General features: G+C 39.1%; 5 protein-coding genes and 1 long non-coding RNA gene across 6 annotated transcripts in view; 1 reads left to right on the top strand and 5 right to left on the bottom strand.

Moving 5' to 3' along the window:
• LOC104820220 (CSC1-like protein At3g21620) overlaps positions 1-929 on the bottom strand; it is a 5072-nt gene extending 4143 nt beyond the window's left edge. The window contains exon 1 of the mRNA XM_010550587.2: positions 579-929. The gene's annotated coding sequence lies outside the window, so the exon portion shown is untranslated. The remainder of the gene's footprint in view (positions 1-578) is intronic.
• A 726-nt stretch (positions 930-1655) lies between these two features.
• Positions 1656-4302, bottom strand: LOC104820219. Its single transcript, XM_010550586.1, has 3 exons — positions 3962-4302; positions 2111-3424; positions 1656-2027 (listed from the first exon to the last, which is right to left on the bottom strand). Exons 1-3 carry the CDS (start codon positions 4142-4144, stop codon positions 1797-1799), a joined length of 1728 nt encoding a protein of 575 aa, XP_010548888.1. The 5' UTR covers positions 4145-4302; the 3' UTR covers positions 1656-1796.
• LOC104820218 lies at positions 3432-3948 on the top strand. Its single transcript, XR_772912.1, has 2 exons — positions 3432-3546; positions 3661-3948. It is a non-coding gene; the product is annotated as an uncharacterized LOC104820218 (long non-coding RNA).
• A 529-nt stretch (positions 4303-4831) lies between the features above and the next one.
• LOC104820426 (ribonuclease 3-like protein 3) lies at positions 4832-6432 on the bottom strand. The gene is made up of 3 exons (XM_010550870.1): positions 5686-6432; positions 5436-5579; positions 4832-5140 (listed from the first exon to the last, which is right to left on the bottom strand). Exons 1-3 carry the CDS (start codon positions 6430-6432, stop codon positions 4832-4834), a joined length of 1200 nt encoding a protein of 399 aa, XP_010549172.1.
• Positions 6433-7224: 792 nt separating this feature from the next.
• Positions 7225-10072, bottom strand: LOC104820217 (serine/threonine protein phosphatase 2A 59 kDa regulatory subunit B' gamma isoform-like). The gene is made up of 3 exons (XM_010550585.2): positions 9706-10072; positions 8148-9565; positions 7225-7886 (listed from the first exon to the last, which is right to left on the bottom strand). The coding sequence occupies exons 2-3, from the start codon at positions 9387-9389 to the stop codon at positions 7506-7508; spliced, it is 1623 nt and encodes a 540-aa protein (XP_010548887.1). The 5' UTR covers positions 9390-9565; positions 9706-10072; the 3' UTR covers positions 7225-7505.
• A 699-nt stretch (positions 10073-10771) lies between these two features.
• Positions 10772-13367, bottom strand: LOC104820216 (protein NRT1/ PTR FAMILY 6.4). Its single transcript, XM_010550584.2, has 5 exons — positions 13180-13367; positions 12975-13080; positions 12617-12834; positions 11979-12526; positions 10772-11896 (listed from the first exon to the last, which is right to left on the bottom strand). The coding sequence occupies exons 1-5, from the start codon at positions 13180-13182 to the stop codon at positions 10993-10995; spliced, it is 1779 nt and encodes a 592-aa protein (XP_010548886.1). The 5' UTR covers positions 13183-13367; the 3' UTR covers positions 10772-10992.
• Positions 13368-15546: the final 2179 nt, after the last annotated feature.

Here is a 15546-nt window from a genome sequence, read left to right as displayed (position 1 = left end):
GAAGAGCGTATTTTGATTGAATGAAGATGGCATACATAGAGTTTAGCACAAATACGACTGATATGAACTAAGAAATTGGTGTTTTGGATTCATGAAAAGGGGAAAAATATGAAATCCAGATTGATGATCTTCATAGTTCTGCGTTCTTACAAAACAATATCTTTGCTTAGAATCTAAGATTTCCACTGAGAAACAGAACGGAAGAAACAAACAAATAACTAAAACAAGTAATGCTTTCAGTTGTCAAGCAATCAGAAAATTTATTTGAAAAGATTTATCCTTTTTTTTCCCATGAAATTCGCGTCTGAAAAAGGCCACGGAGGAAAAGGGAAGACAGATCCAGAATCTGGAATTGGGCATCTGAACATTCTAACCAAGCAGATTCCAATAAATCAGACAAAAATTTCACTCCTTTTCCCACCATTTTCTGCTCATTTACCCAGAAACCAAACAGATGGAAACCGGAATCGTTCGGTCTTAGTCAGTCATTGTCTCTTCACAAACAAATTCGCAAGAAAAGACCAAAACTTGACATGGAGAAGAGAGCTTTGAACTAAACCCAGATTCAGTTCCATTACCTTCGAGCGACAAATCTTCTCAGAAGTCAACCAGAATCGACGGAGACAGAAGAAGAAGAAGAGGAAGAAGACAGTGAAGAAGGCGAAACAGCAGCAGAAGACGGAGGAGGGTCGCGGATCAGAGGAAGAAGGAAAGTCATTAAAAAAAAAATCAAAACTTTATCTTGTGGGTATCTTCGGGGATCGGTCCGAAGATCAAATGAAGTAAGATTTGTGCTGATTCATACCCTTTTCGCATCAGCGAGCAAATGTAATCAAATTAAAATAAATAAATAAAATAAAATATTAAGAGCAGCGGTAAGGAAACCTGAGTGGCAACTGGCAAAACGTTTTCTTAATGGGCATGTTTTCGTAATTAAAGAGACTTTAAGATTAAAGAATCCGACCGATTCTTGTAATTTATTTGTTCCGTTTCGTCTGTTGCTATTACAAATGGAGGAGTACCATAACGTTGTCTTGTCGGCGTGGCCAGGTATCATAACGGCTATATTTCTTTATTTTATTTAATATTTTTCCTCTCTCTGTCGCTTTATTCGTATTTATTTATTTATTCGTCTGCCCTTTGAAAAACGATCTCTGTCAACTTTTTTTTTTTGCCCGTTAGTGGAATCATCATTTATTATTCCGTTGCACCATAGGAAACACGATGTACATAATGCAATATGCATGCATGCATGTGGAACAAAATCTTTTGGTTTTAAGTGAAATAATTAAAAAGCTTTCAATTATGGATTCCTTTTTGAAAAACAATAAATGACAGAAACCAGAAAAGCTTCTTGTTTGGACAAAAACTTTATTTGGTAACATATACTTTTTTTCTCTTTTTATATGAACAAAAAACATTCTAGTATGATTTTTTTAAACATTTTCAAAAAAAAACATGAAAAATGAGACAGGTGTGTCAGAAAGTAGTTATAGAGAGAGTCAAGGAAAAAAAAACTTTTTTGGGTATTCAACAAAAGCAGAAGTGAGGTTAGGTGGGGATAATGAAAAAGGCATAGAGGCTTTTTGACAATTTCATGTCTTTAGGAATCAAATTTGATATATATATATATATATATATATATATATTGGATGTACCAATGAATGTTTCTCTGTTCAGACAGTGACAAACATAGGCGGCATTACAAGAAGTTTCAGTTCAGAACAATGTTTTTTTGCTCCAGAGACGGAGCAAGAGGCTTTCTTCTTCCCTTCTTGGACATTACAAGTGAAAAACTAGCTGGTCTTGCCATGGACAGCAATCTGGTGAATGTCCATGTCCTTCAACATCACCGACCGACCACACGAGTCACACGGTGCAGTTCTCGAACCGCACATGCTCTCGTGCTCCGACAGCCCCCTCAGCCTGTCTCTTGCGTCTGCTGCCGAGACACCGGCCTGGACCATGTCCCCACAGAACCGGCACGTGATTAGCCGCAAGGGACACTCCGATGCTTGGTGTCGAACCTGTCCAAAAAATGAAACTTTTATACGGAAAAATAGTAAAAAGGATGAGAGGATTCACGGGTCAGGGCCGGAAATTTCGTTACCATCTGCTCCTTCTCGAGCAGAATTCCGCATCCACATGAAAGCGGCTCGTGGAAGACTTTCAAGTGTTTCTCCATCTCAGCTAGCTGCAGTGCCTGGCCGCACTTCTCGCAATGCACATGGTTCTTTGCCTCGTCGACTCTAAGAACGACTCCACAGCCGGGATGGTGACAAACGACGTTATGTCTACTACAATACGCTTCATGCAATGCGATGCTTCTGCAGGGAATAGAATGCTTACAGTTCCTGCATTCTACTGTATCGACATCGGATGAATACGATGATGATGATGATGTTGCTCTTTGGCCAACCTTAGTGTAATCGTTGTTTTCTTGGACGAACACTGAAACCCGATATGTGACTGTTCCTTTAAAGCCATAGACACCGATACTGTAAGTGCCTGGACTCAAAACTTTCTCCTTTGACCCCAGGATCAAGGTCTTGGAGCCCATATCGTGAGAGGACCACTCATGCTGATGAAGGGACGGGAATAGAATCGGGTGTCTCGATACATAGAGATCGGTATCCCCACCATCCTTCTCCACGTCTATCTGTACAACGACTTTGACATTTCCAGATAGTACCTTGTCCGCTGTAGTATTATCGATGGAGAACTTATAGTACACATATTGACCTTCCCCAACTGTTCCAGATTCAGGCTTTCCAAAATGAAGCGGTATCAAAACATGCTGATTCGGTTTATCTGAAACAATGTCGGGACTCACTATATCAACCTCGATATCTGTATCCAAAACCGAAATGCTCGAGGCAGGTTTAAGCTCAAGAACCCGTAGCTTGTAAGATAGCTGTCCGTAACTTACAGTGAGAACATCGTCTAGAGAAAGGGTAGCATGTTGCCGGAGAATTGTTTCGAGGATAGCTTTGTGGTTAGGCAAATCCGAGAAACCAACGTCACCGGGCTGAAGTTTTGCATACCCACCTTTCGGCAATCGGACATAACGAATTTGGACCAGAGGAGAATCAGCGGGAGCATGAGTTGAAAACAAGTTACTCCAAACATGTGGGGGAAGCCCAACAGTACCGTCTTCAGCAGTGAACTCAAGAACACCGCAATGAGTGGTCCTAATACCATCCTTTTTACCATCCTCCTCGTTAACTGGAGTCCCATGGTGAATTACAGATAGTCGAAAGTACAAAGGACCTTTATCGAAAGCTCCTTGATCAGACAACTCAGTGAAACACGACGGAGGCAGTTTTATCTTGTCTCCATTTCCTTGAAAGGGGACAGCTTGCAAGATATGCTCAAACACTATCCCTTCCCCAGCGATAAGAGTTTCTTGGGCATGTTGTTCAGCCTGAAGACAGGAACAAGCAATTGTCACTATATAGATCACATTAAGAGACAGAACCCTTGAGTCTTTCATCAAATCAACAAAGAAGATAATTGCTGATTTCTGTCTACCATAAAACCCTTTTGGTAATTTCTTTCTTGTTTACAGTATTACTATTTCCAAAATCTTATAGAGCCTAAGCAATAAGCCATTGATTAACACAAAGGTCAAAATCACATACTAACACAATTCTTCCACAGAAGCTAAATCCAGTCGTGATACGGATCCGACAGCAACTTTCTACCAGCCCTGAGGAATGATTCAAGGCCAATGCATCAAATCGAATTCAAAATCGCTAAGGGTGTTATCAAAATTTGGGGATTTTTTGGGCGAAATCGGATTCCAATGCCATCTTCTGTAAGACTAGGGTTTCATCTATGGCTACCTTTCTTCGCACACAATCTTATACTCGCTTTCGACCAATCTCCATAGATGGGTTTGGAACACGTTGAATGAGAGAAACTCAATAACGAACGGAAAAAAAAAAATTGTAAGCTAGACCTTGAGCTGAGCTTCAACGGCGTCTAGTCTCCGAGCTCTCTGAGCAGCTTCGATGGCGTCGCGTTGCCTCCTCGCTTCCTCCTTAGCTTTCCTCTCCCGCTCAAGCTTCAATTTCGCCCTCTCTTTCCTCTCCCTCTGCTCTCTCTCCAGCTTCTCCCTCGCCGATCTCAGCTCAAAATCCATCTCCTCAATAATAATAATAAAAAAAAGAAGAAGAAATAATCTCTCTCCCGATTAGGAATCGAATCTGGATTCAGAAAACCCAGATCAAATCGAAGTTTTCGCCTTTAGTAAAAAGAAAAAGAGTGTGTTTTCCTGTTCGACAAGAATCAAGAAAACAAATCGATGATATTCCTTGATTTTTTACATATGCATATATATATTATCTATAAATCGGTCCAAAAAAAGGTCAGGAATGTTCTGGGCCTCTCATGAAATCCATGTAGGGCCCATTAGAATCTTTAAAGCCCAATTACAACAAAAAAGGAGCACGTTTTTCCTCCACCCTAAATAGTAAATAACACACACACACATAAATATAAACATATATATATATATTGAAATTTATAATCAATTTGAATTTACATATTATTTTTATTTGAGATTTTCTTATTATATTTAAAATTATTTTTATGGAAATAAAAATTTATTTAAACTCATTCGATTATTATAATTAAAATAATTCGTAGTGTACAATTGATATATATATATATATATAGGCAAACATTATAGAAAATTTCGGTCTTCAATTCCAATATTTGAAAACGTTAGTTTAAACAAATTATGAAAAAAAGAAACGAGATTGTTGCAAAATCGAGACTTGTATATATTCCATAAAATTATTGATAAAAAATACAAGATACAAAATATTTATTTAATATCAGGCCGGAATTGGCAAAGAACCGAGTCAATGAGCAATAATTTATCGTCGAAAAAATCGGGGAAACGATCAAGAGCATTTTTGGCGGCAATATTACGAGCGCTCTCCTTCTTGAGATGATGAGAGCCTCTCCCGACCAGACGATCGTCGATGAAGACAACGATCTCTCTGTTCTTTTCCCACGTGTCTTGGAATCTCAGTTTCAGATTGCACTTCTGACACTTCTCATGCAGCTCCGCCTTCGGATGGTTCCTCAATTTCTCCACGTATATTATTGGCTCCAACAATGGCTTAAACACCTACACATATATTTATGTTTTAAAAATAAATTAGAATATATATATATAACCCCACATTACGATTATAAAATACATATATATTACTTACGTGATCCAATTCACGATCAACTAATTAATTTTTAAACGAGCTGAGTTATATAATTTCTTTTACTCGTTTAGAAAATGGATTCTTTACACCCTTGTATATATTATTGCATGTATGCATATATAATTCGTAATTAGTTGAAAGTCTAGAAATTATTAAAAGGGAATACATAGTGAATATATATATATATATATGTATGTATGTATGTACCTCCCAAACAGTGTCGATAGAATTGCAATCGAGGAAAAGAGCTCCGACGGTGGATTCTACGATGTCGGCTAGAGCTTTTGGAACCCTAATTAGTCCATGTGAGTGCAATGGATATTCTTCGATCGCTTCGGAGAATTCTTTGACCTGTTAATTAATATGAGAAGAGTCGTTTATATACATAGAGATACACAATTCTTTACAGCAAAATGGCAAAGAAAACAATGATTAGGGTTAGGGTTTTTTTTCTTACTTGATCCTCAAGTAAAGGTTTTTTGTGGCGCAGAAAGCGGTACAATCCGTGTTTTACAGCCACTCGAGCCAGCTTCTCCGTGTCGACGTTAGCGGCTCCGCGCCGAGTCAACAAACCCGGTGGCAATTCCGGGTACATGGAGAAGAACTCTTTCGTTATCAGCAGATTCAGAACCGAATCGCCGATATACTCCAATCGCTCGTAGGAAACGCTCTCGCCGTAAGACGCGTGCGTGAACGCTTCTTGTAACAAATGCTTTTCCTTGAATTGGTAATGTAGAATCTCCTCCACGAACTCGACGGCCAAAGGCGGTTCGTGAGGTCCGGGTTGCGATGACTCTGGGCTTGACCCGTTCTCGGTGGTGCTACTGTTGTCTGTGTGATTGAGTTGTGCTGACTCGGGGCTTGACCCGTTCTCAGTGGTGATGTTGCTGTCTGTGTGACTGAGTTGTGCTGACTCGGGGCCTGACCCGTTCTCGGTGTTGTTGTTGTTTTCTATGTGATTGAGTTGTGCTGACTCGGGGCCTGACCCGTTCCCGGTGGTGTTGTTGTCTATGTGATTGAGTTGTGCTGACTCGGGGCCTGACCCGTTCTCGGTGGTGCTGGTGTTGCTGTCCGTGTGATTGAGTTGTGCTGACTCGGGGCCTGACCCGTTCTCGGTGGTGTTGCTGTCTGTGTGACTGAGTTGTGATGACTCGGGGCCTGACCCGTTCTCGGTGGCGTTGCCGTCTGCGTGACTCGGTCCCATGGTGAGAGTTTAGTGGAAGTAGAGCTCTGTACCTGAAAACGTAAGTAGGGTTTCTTATATAAGTCAAGCCCTCGTGCGTTTTCCTTCTCTCCTTCGGATTTTCTAATTTCCTTTTTTTTTAATTCGTTTTTCTTTGATTATTTCTATAACTTGGTCCGCACGGTCATGTATATATAGACATGAGAAATTAAAAACAATAATCATGTCAGGAAAAGGAATATTAATCATATCATAACTCTTGAAACCATGTATATCTTAAACATGAATATATCTAATTATGGATAATATGAATTGTCGAAATAATATGAAAAACTAATCGATGGAAACCGATCGATGTCAGATTTCTATGATTTGTTTAGTATTTGATTTGGATTCAACTTCAAATCTATATTTATAAAAAAAAAAGATTAAATAAGAATCTTATCTATTTGATGTTTGACTTGTCTTTTATTTTTTTTTTAAAATAGTCATCATTATTATTGGTAACTGAACGATGATAAAAGGAAATATATTTACAATTAAATTTTTATTTGAATATATACGTACACAGCAAACATGCTTTATTTGAATATATAAGTAACGGGGCAAGTCTTTATTTGAAAAATACCATTAGAATTCAATGTTGACTTTTCTAATGACACGTGATTTTCCAATGATTTATATATATCTATATATATATTTCAATCTATTTTCAAAGAAAACATCAAATCTGCAAATATTTTTTTTACATACAATAGCAGAGAGAGAGAGAGAGAGAAATTGTACAAATAAAAATTACTATTATAGTCTCAATAACCATATCAATATGTAAATACATATATATATATATATATATATAGACCGTTTTCTCTTACAGGACATATGTTTCTCCACTCCTCCTGCAACCGAGGAAGAAGACAAAGAGATAAAAGAAAAACGATGAACCAAATAACTAACAAATGAACCAAAGAAAACTCCCCAAAAGTGTCACCTTCTCCCCCTTTCTCTCCCAACACCACTCTCGTATCTCTCTGGCTTTCCCCTTCTCTGTTTGGATCATCAAACCCTATCTTCCCTTCTTTTTTTTTGGCTTTTCAACTGCCAGAGACAGAATTCCCCTTTGGACTCACGCCATTAAACCCGACCAAAGACGTGAATCTCGGGACGGGCACTGCCTCGGTCGAGACAGCTAACTCTTCCAAACGCTTCCACGTCGTCTCCCGTCTTGTCTCGACCTCCTTCTCCTTCGTTTCGTCTTCTTGGAACTTGGCCAAGCACTCGTCGAACAGGGCCTGGTCCGTGTCGCAGAACACCTTTCTCACGTTCAGTGTTAGACTTTGAACGGCTTGGTTCCAGTGCCCTCGCGTGTTTCTCTCCAGAGCCGGCAAGATTATGGGCATTACCACTTTATGGTTCTGCGTTATCAGATTCCTTACGTGGTCGTTGTTCCACAGAAACAATGCCCTTTCAGCAACCTGACAAAAGAAGCAATCTTGTGTATGAACCAGTTCATGCTTCGACCATATACATCTCGCAAAGATTCAAACTTTATTCTAAAGACAGGTTCGGTGCCCATCACTCGGAATCCATTCACGTCCTATCCTATATCAGTGAACTGAACAAATGGGCGAGAGGAAACATCTCAATGTACATCACCCAACAATAAAAAAAACGAAGTTTTGGATAGGTAAAATTTCCGTATTGCGGTATTATGGGACAAAAGCAAAGGGCCGCACCTGAAAATGTGAACTGTTGAGGCAATGACCGATTTGGCGGAACAAAGGCACCATACAACGCTGAAACTCAGCTGCTTGTGTTGCTTCCAAGACTTCTTCCAATTCCCCCAAGAACATAACTTCCTTTGTACTGTTAGTAACAGGCCAGTATTTTAAAAGGCCTCTAATAACGGTATCAGCAAGCTTGAAATCTTTCTCTACAAACTGAACGATGCAATAAGAAAGCTGTTGGTGGTAGACCGATGCACACTTAGGCTTGTGGAGAGGGATCAAGGCTCGGACAAGGAAGAGCTTGTGCTCTTCCTTCAGCGGCAAAGCAAACCCGTTTATTATACTTCCAAGAATCTCAAGCAACTCTGCAATGCCATTGTGTTTCTCCGTCTCGAAAATGAATCGGTAGAAGATGTTGTTTATGGCCTTCCTGATATAAGGACGGTGCACCATGAACTTCCCATATATCCGGTGCAGAATGGTCTTTAGATACTCCCTCTCTCTTTGGTCTTCAGAATCAAAGAGATCTAATAGCCTCAAGACAAATGAATGGTCGATGTATCTCTTTGCAAGCTTTGCATCTGTCATAGGCGAAGCCACGAATCTAAGCAGAAGCTCGTAGACAACTTGTAGATGAGGCCAAGCTGGCTCCAATGCAGGTTCGTCCTCGTCCATATCAAACATTTCAAGAATTTTGCTGTCGGGATTTTGAGAAGGAAACGTCCGGAACAGATTAAACCCCACCATCCTTATGATCTCCTGCATTGCAACATCATTGAACTTCACTGAAACCACCGTGATATAGTCATCTAGCTCGAGCAGCGTCTGCCGCTTTATCTCTTTCTCTCTAGGGTTCTTCGACGGGTCACTGAAATCAAACAAGACGCAACACATTTGCAGCTTCCTGATGAAGAGATTCGGTTTCTCTGAGACAGGAACTTCCCTAAAGCTGGGCAAAGCCTCGTACACAGCAAAAGGGAGAAAAGGGCCAGCTTGAACAGAATCACCTAAAGGCTTCTTCCCTTGATTGGTCCTGTTGGCGTTCAACGAGGTAGGAGCAAGAGCCCCATTGGCATAACGTGAACCAGAAGTAGATGATTTTGAAGACGCCGAAGAAGGTTTCGACGGGATGGTACCCGAATTGGGACTGTAATATGAGCTCAAAGAATTAATCCCTCCCTCTCCATTCGAGTCATTGTTTGATGGTTTCGAAGGTTTTCTGGGCAATTTCCCAAATATCTGCTTGATCATATTTACAGAAACCCTAGCCCTCGCCCTGCCCTTCTCCCTCGCTCTACGAGAATCAATCCGTATCCGCTAAATTAAGCTCAAAAAACACAAATCCCCGAACTTTATCGTCTCAGCGCAAGGGTATACGCTGAGATTTGATTCCGAAACAAACCCTAATGCCGATACATCGAAAGGTCCTGCATGCGGATGAACCCGAATTCAAAATCGAAGGCACAAACAGAACCATGAAGGGAAAAATCCATCGAAAAAGAGCAAGCTAAAGCTGGCGAGTCAATTAAAGAGATAAGAGGCGAATTAGCAAACGAGAACAGCTTACATTTCGCGGATGAGCAGATAAAGATCTGGGCACCAGACAGACACAAAGCCGGAGGAACCCTAGAAAGCCGAGCTCCAAAAAGAAGGATTTGTTCATAAACCCAGAGAAAAAAAAGGCTCTTTTTTTCCTCCCAGAATTGAATCGACCGAGCGAGGGAGGGAGGGAGGAAAAACGACGAAATCCAGAAAGAAAATGTAGAGAAACAGAACACGATAGACAGATTAACGTTGTAATGAACAAAAATAGGAAAAGAAAATCTCTCTCCCCCTCGCCGTGGATTTTCCCTCTAATCTATGCTTTTTTATCTTTGCTTGGATTCAGAATATAACAGACGGAACAAGAAAAAATAATTTAAATAATGAGAATAAATAAGAAATTCAAAAAAAAAAACGGTGAACAACAAAACGGAGGAAAAGCAATACCAGGGGACGATTTGACAGAACGGCGAGTGAGATAAATTTACACTTTTGCCCCTAATATGACGGAGGATATATGTATGGTCCTCAAGCAGCGGATGGTGAATTTGTAATTAAGTCCCGGTATCATGACGTCAGCAATTTCTCCAGCACAAAAAGAAGAGGATTTTTTTTTTTTTGCATTTGTTTGGAATAATTTATATATTTCTGAAGATTAAATACTAAACTGAAAAAAACAGAGTATTATTTAATAATAGGATCCAGTTAGATATTTAAATAAGAATGTATATTTAGTGGGCATTTCACATAAATTTAGAGATCCATTTCCATTTATCATAAGGTTTTTCAAAGCATTTTGCTTATGTTTCGTATGTCACTGATTTTATTTTTTAAAATACTTTCCAAATTTTAGATATCACAAATGAATAAGAACACCTAGACTTGAGAGCCCGACCAATCCATGGCTACAAATATGATTCTACACTGACCGTTGACCAATCAGACCAGTCAAAGGCGATGGGTCAACACTTCAATTCTCTTAAACATTGAAATCAAAACCTAAAAAGAGAAGGAAAATAACCAAAAAGCATAATTTATGGATTAAAACAAGTAGCAATAAAAATGTGAAAATAAAACTATATAATGGACCGTTAAATGGCGAATTTGCTGCATCAAAGGCTTTTTCCATGTGCTGAATTTCTATTTTTCACTCTGCATAATTTCTCAGAAATTACAAATCAAACCATATACTAAACCTTGTATTAATACAAATCAACAACAACTTCAAACCAAACATTTTTTTTTTCTTTTCTTACACGACAAGTAACTGTCTTTTCCGACCAAATCCAGTTGCAGAAACTGCAGATCTGTTTCAGGGCATGTCCTTAAGCTCATACTCAGAGCTTTTTCTCGTCGTCTTCTCTTCAAGAACTCCATTTCCGATTCCTTTCGTCTCCTTCTCGACAAATTCATCGATCTCGGCAATGCCCACCTGTGTTTTGTACTGATGTCTCATGGCGAAAACGAGGAAGATGACGAAGTTGAAAGCTCCCAACACGACCAGGAGCCAGTAGAAGTAGTTCAGTTTCGCTCGGTTAAGGTTGCTCCTCAGCCAGCTCTTGTCCGTGACCTTATCCACAAGCGAAACGAGCAAGCTACTGACGAAGAATCCCATCGAGATCGTGCTCAGAAACAGTCCGGTGCTCATCGATTTCATCCTCTCGGGCGCTTCCCTTATGAAAAACTCGAGCTGGCCGACGTAAGCAAACGCCTCTCCTGCACCTACGAGAAAATACTGAGGCACTAACCAGAACGCGCTCATGTGGGTCCCGTTGTCGACGGCCGATACACGTCTCTTCTTCTCTATGACTGCAGCTACTGCCATGGCGGCCATGGAGAAGACGAGCCCTATGCCGATTCTCTGAAGGCTTGTGATTCCTTGAGGCTTGCCTGTGATCTTATGGGCTAACGGCACGAACAGTCTTTCGTTTAAGGAGGTGAAGAGGAGAATGGTGAGGATGAGGAATGCGGAAAACGAGCCGGCCGGAACGGTGAATGACCCGAGTTTTCGGTCCATGAATGTGGCCTGTTCGACCGTGAACGTCGTCATTTGGGAGTAGATCGTCCAGAAGAGAATGCAGGTCGACCATATGGGTATCAGCTTCAGGACAAGCTTCACTTCCTCAACCTGCGTAACTGTCGAAACGATCCATTGATCGTTCTTGCTTTCGTTCGAAACACATGTCTCGTCGAGAATTGCTGCCTTGTCCAGACACCTGCACATTCAGAGCCACGAACATGAGAAAGATACATCAATTTTACTACTTCTTTTTTCACCCGATCGAAGATTAAACTCACCGGAGCCTCTCGGTGTGTGGAACCGTGGTATTGTCGTAGCCGTTCAAGAGACTGGGGTGAGGAGGGTAACGCTGGTTTCTTTTCTTCCACGCCAAGAAAGCCACCCTCCATATCACAGTGAAGGGACTTCCCTTAGGTTTCTTGAAACGGTAAAGCTTCGTTCCGGACAGCAAAACCACGGCCGCGATGACCATAGTGGCCGCCGATATCCCGTACCCCCAACCTCTCCCGACGTTGTCCTGAACGTAAACGAGAGCAATGACCGCGAATAGGGAGCCGATACTGATTGAGAAGTAGAACCTGTTGAAGAAGAAGATCATTGCTTTCTCTTCTTTAGGGTTACTCGAATCGAACTGGTCCGACCCAAAACCCGAGACGTTGGATTTGATTCCTCCGCCGCCGAGAGCGATGGTGTACAGAGCTACGTAGAGAAGAACGAGCTGGTGACCGCTGACTTCAATGCACTGATGGTGAAGCCTCCTGAAATCGTCGCAAGGCGGTGGCCTCATGCTTGGGATCGTTGTGGCTAATGTCAAGAGTATTACCCCCTGATTCAGAAGATTAAAAATGATTCAAATCTTTGGACCGACTGGTTACATAACAAATGTGACAAAAGGGCAAGTAACCATCGATCTGACCAGAGCAGTGACAGAGGCAGAGATGGCGACCGTCTTGTAGCGGCCGAGTTTCGCGTCGGCCAAGAACCCACCGAGCAGGCCGAGTAGGTTCAGGGTTCCCATGAAATTGGTCACGATGGTCGCAGATTTGGCCGACGATATATGCAGATCTCCGACGAGATACGTCACCAGATTCATCGATATCCCCATCACACATATCCTCTCCGACAGCTCACTCCCTGCAAGAAGAAACCCACCACCAGTTAGTGTCAGAAAAACACTCCATTTCCGCTAACAAGAACGTCAAAGATTCGTTGCAGAGTACTATGTTTTCGGTTTATTTAGTTCATTTTTATGCATCACGTGTCGGCCGGACAACCTAAGATGAGACCGGCGGCGAGCCCACCGCCGGGCTTGGACTTGTCGGCGGGGTTTCCACGGGTATTCGAGGAGCCATCCTTTTCGCCAGTGGAAGAGACAAGAACCTTTACAAGAACATAAGAAAACAAAACAACAACAAATCAAGAACATTGCGAAACAACAACACGGTAAGAACAAAAACCTCCGAGTTCATTTACACTTACCATTCTTGTAGATCACGGGAGAGAGAGAGAGAGAGATAGAGAGAGAGAGAGAGAGAGAGAGAGAGAGAGAGAGAGAGGCTTTTTAGAAGCGATGTTTACAATGATGGAGGAGCTTGTGGTGGAAGGCGTGATAAGGGTTTTATAACACGTTGGCTTGTGGTTATCTCCACACAAGCTTCTCAAATTGTACCAAAGAAGAGAGAGAGAGAGAGAGAGAGAGAGAGAGAGAGAGAGATTCGAATTCTGGGGTTGGCAGCATGTGAAAGATCATGTTTGCACACATAAGATCAGATCTTGTGTGGCTTTTGTGAGTTGAGCAGTTCCATTACACAACACACAACAAAAAACAACAGTGTCTTTGACAATGACGTGCTTTTGGTTGCAAGATTGAGTTCCTTTGTTGTTTTTTGCCTTTTAGTCTTTCTTTTTCCTCTTAATTTCTTTTTTTTTTCTTTTCAAATCATCTTTATCACAATGAATGTATCCACCATTGGCTACGAATATAGTAGAATCACACAAGTAGGCAAAAGATAACATTCATATAATAATAATAATAATAATAATAAAAATAATAATAAAAATAATAATAATAAACAACTTTAGTACGCGTGACAAGGTGAAAAATCACAGTACATTGAAATTAACTAAATACACAAATTTTGGGCATATTATGTAAATTACTAAACATAATGAACATATTATTATCATTTTTTTTGTTATTATATATGACAAACTACAAAAAAGTCCTAAAAATTAAAAGTTTATAAGAGAGATATATATGGAAGGTATAAAGTTTCGGGGGAAATGGACGAAGATATTTTACAGTAAAGAGAGCAATGATTTAAAGAGCAGATGGGCCTCCCCCGTTTTGATTTATTGTCCTTAATAACTTTAAAAAGTATGAATATTATAAAATAAAAAAATATTTGATTCCAACAGTTTTGGAGAAAGAGAGATAAATTATTTACTTTTAAGTTATAATTGCGCTTAGAGTATCCATATTTTAGCTTTTTTAAATATGAAAAAGTGTTGGAAAGTGTTTAATTAGAAAGATAAGTTTTACTTTGAAATGTGATTTCAAAAATATTATCTACTCCGTTTTTTAAAAAAGTCATCTATACCAAAATATCAATGGGTGTGTTGTTAAAAAGATATATAGTGGTTTTCTGTTGTAATATGTAGCAATTTTGTTTTTATGATCCTTTATTAAATATGAAACTTATTTTTGTAATTAGAATTTATATTTAAATTTACTATCTAATTTAGATACCAGTGATACTAAAATAAGATATAAAACTATAGTATTTGATTAGACAGAAAAACATTAATATTTAATGTAGTTATTAAAATAAATTAAATATTTGATCTAAACCTAAATAACTTAATTTTCTATTAATACCAACAAGAAATTTATTGTGATATAAAAATAAAATCATTTGGGTTTTTTTACATCCTTTTCCTTGAAATATTTAAAAATAAAAAAAGGAAAAACCATGTGCTTAATTGTAGAGAGAGTTTCATAGTTTATTTATGCATAATTTAATTGACACGTCAAGTAACTAAGAAACTTATCCAAAGAAAACAGTATGTGAATATATATATATATATATATTAATGACGTATATATAAACAGATATTATCCTTTTCAAATAATATCAATAAAATATTTCAATAATAAGGTTTTAATTTGGATAAAAACTATAACCATTATTTACGCGATTACTATATCTTGGTTCAACGTATGTTCTAAAATTTCGGAAAAGGTTAATTTTTCCTCGTCATTGTTTAAATGATTTTAGATTTTTTTTTAGGATGCAATAATTAATAATCTTTTCGGTCGGTCGGACCAACGCAAAAAGAAGAACCAAGGATGTTCCGCCACGTCATAGAACACGATCGAATTCAATCTGTTGGGTTTAGATAGAGAATATTCCAAATAATCTTTAGATATCATATGAATCGGGGTTTCATTATAATAAACTCGTTTCTTTAAACTATATATATATATTATCATATATATATATATATAATATATATATACACAATCTTTTAACTGTTTTGTCGTTAAGAATCTTCCCCATGTCCTTTTTGTTCTTGTACAGAAAATCTTAGCTCCAATATATCTATACTTTAATCTTTAATTTTGGGAAGAAAGTGAAATAAATTTCGAAAAAAATGAAGAAAATATATATACAAAAAATATCATAGATGAAAAAAAAATACTATCTTCGAGGCTCAATCAATCCACTTCGTATCCAAATTGAGATAAAAACAAACTAAAATTTATTTGTTTTGGGAATCTATATTGACAGGAAGCCAACGACACGAAGAAGAACTGTGTGTTTATTGACGGTCAAAGCCGAACAT

This window comes from Tarenaya hassleriana, unplaced genomic scaffold, assembly GCF_000463585.1.
Source record: "Tarenaya hassleriana unplaced genomic scaffold, ASM46358v1 Cleome30, whole genome shotgun sequence".
Taxonomy (NCBI): domain Eukaryota; kingdom Viridiplantae; phylum Streptophyta; class Magnoliopsida; order Brassicales; family Cleomaceae; genus Tarenaya; species Tarenaya hassleriana.
Note: the sequence above shows the minus strand (reverse complement) of the source record. Positions and strands in the feature narration are given on the sequence as shown.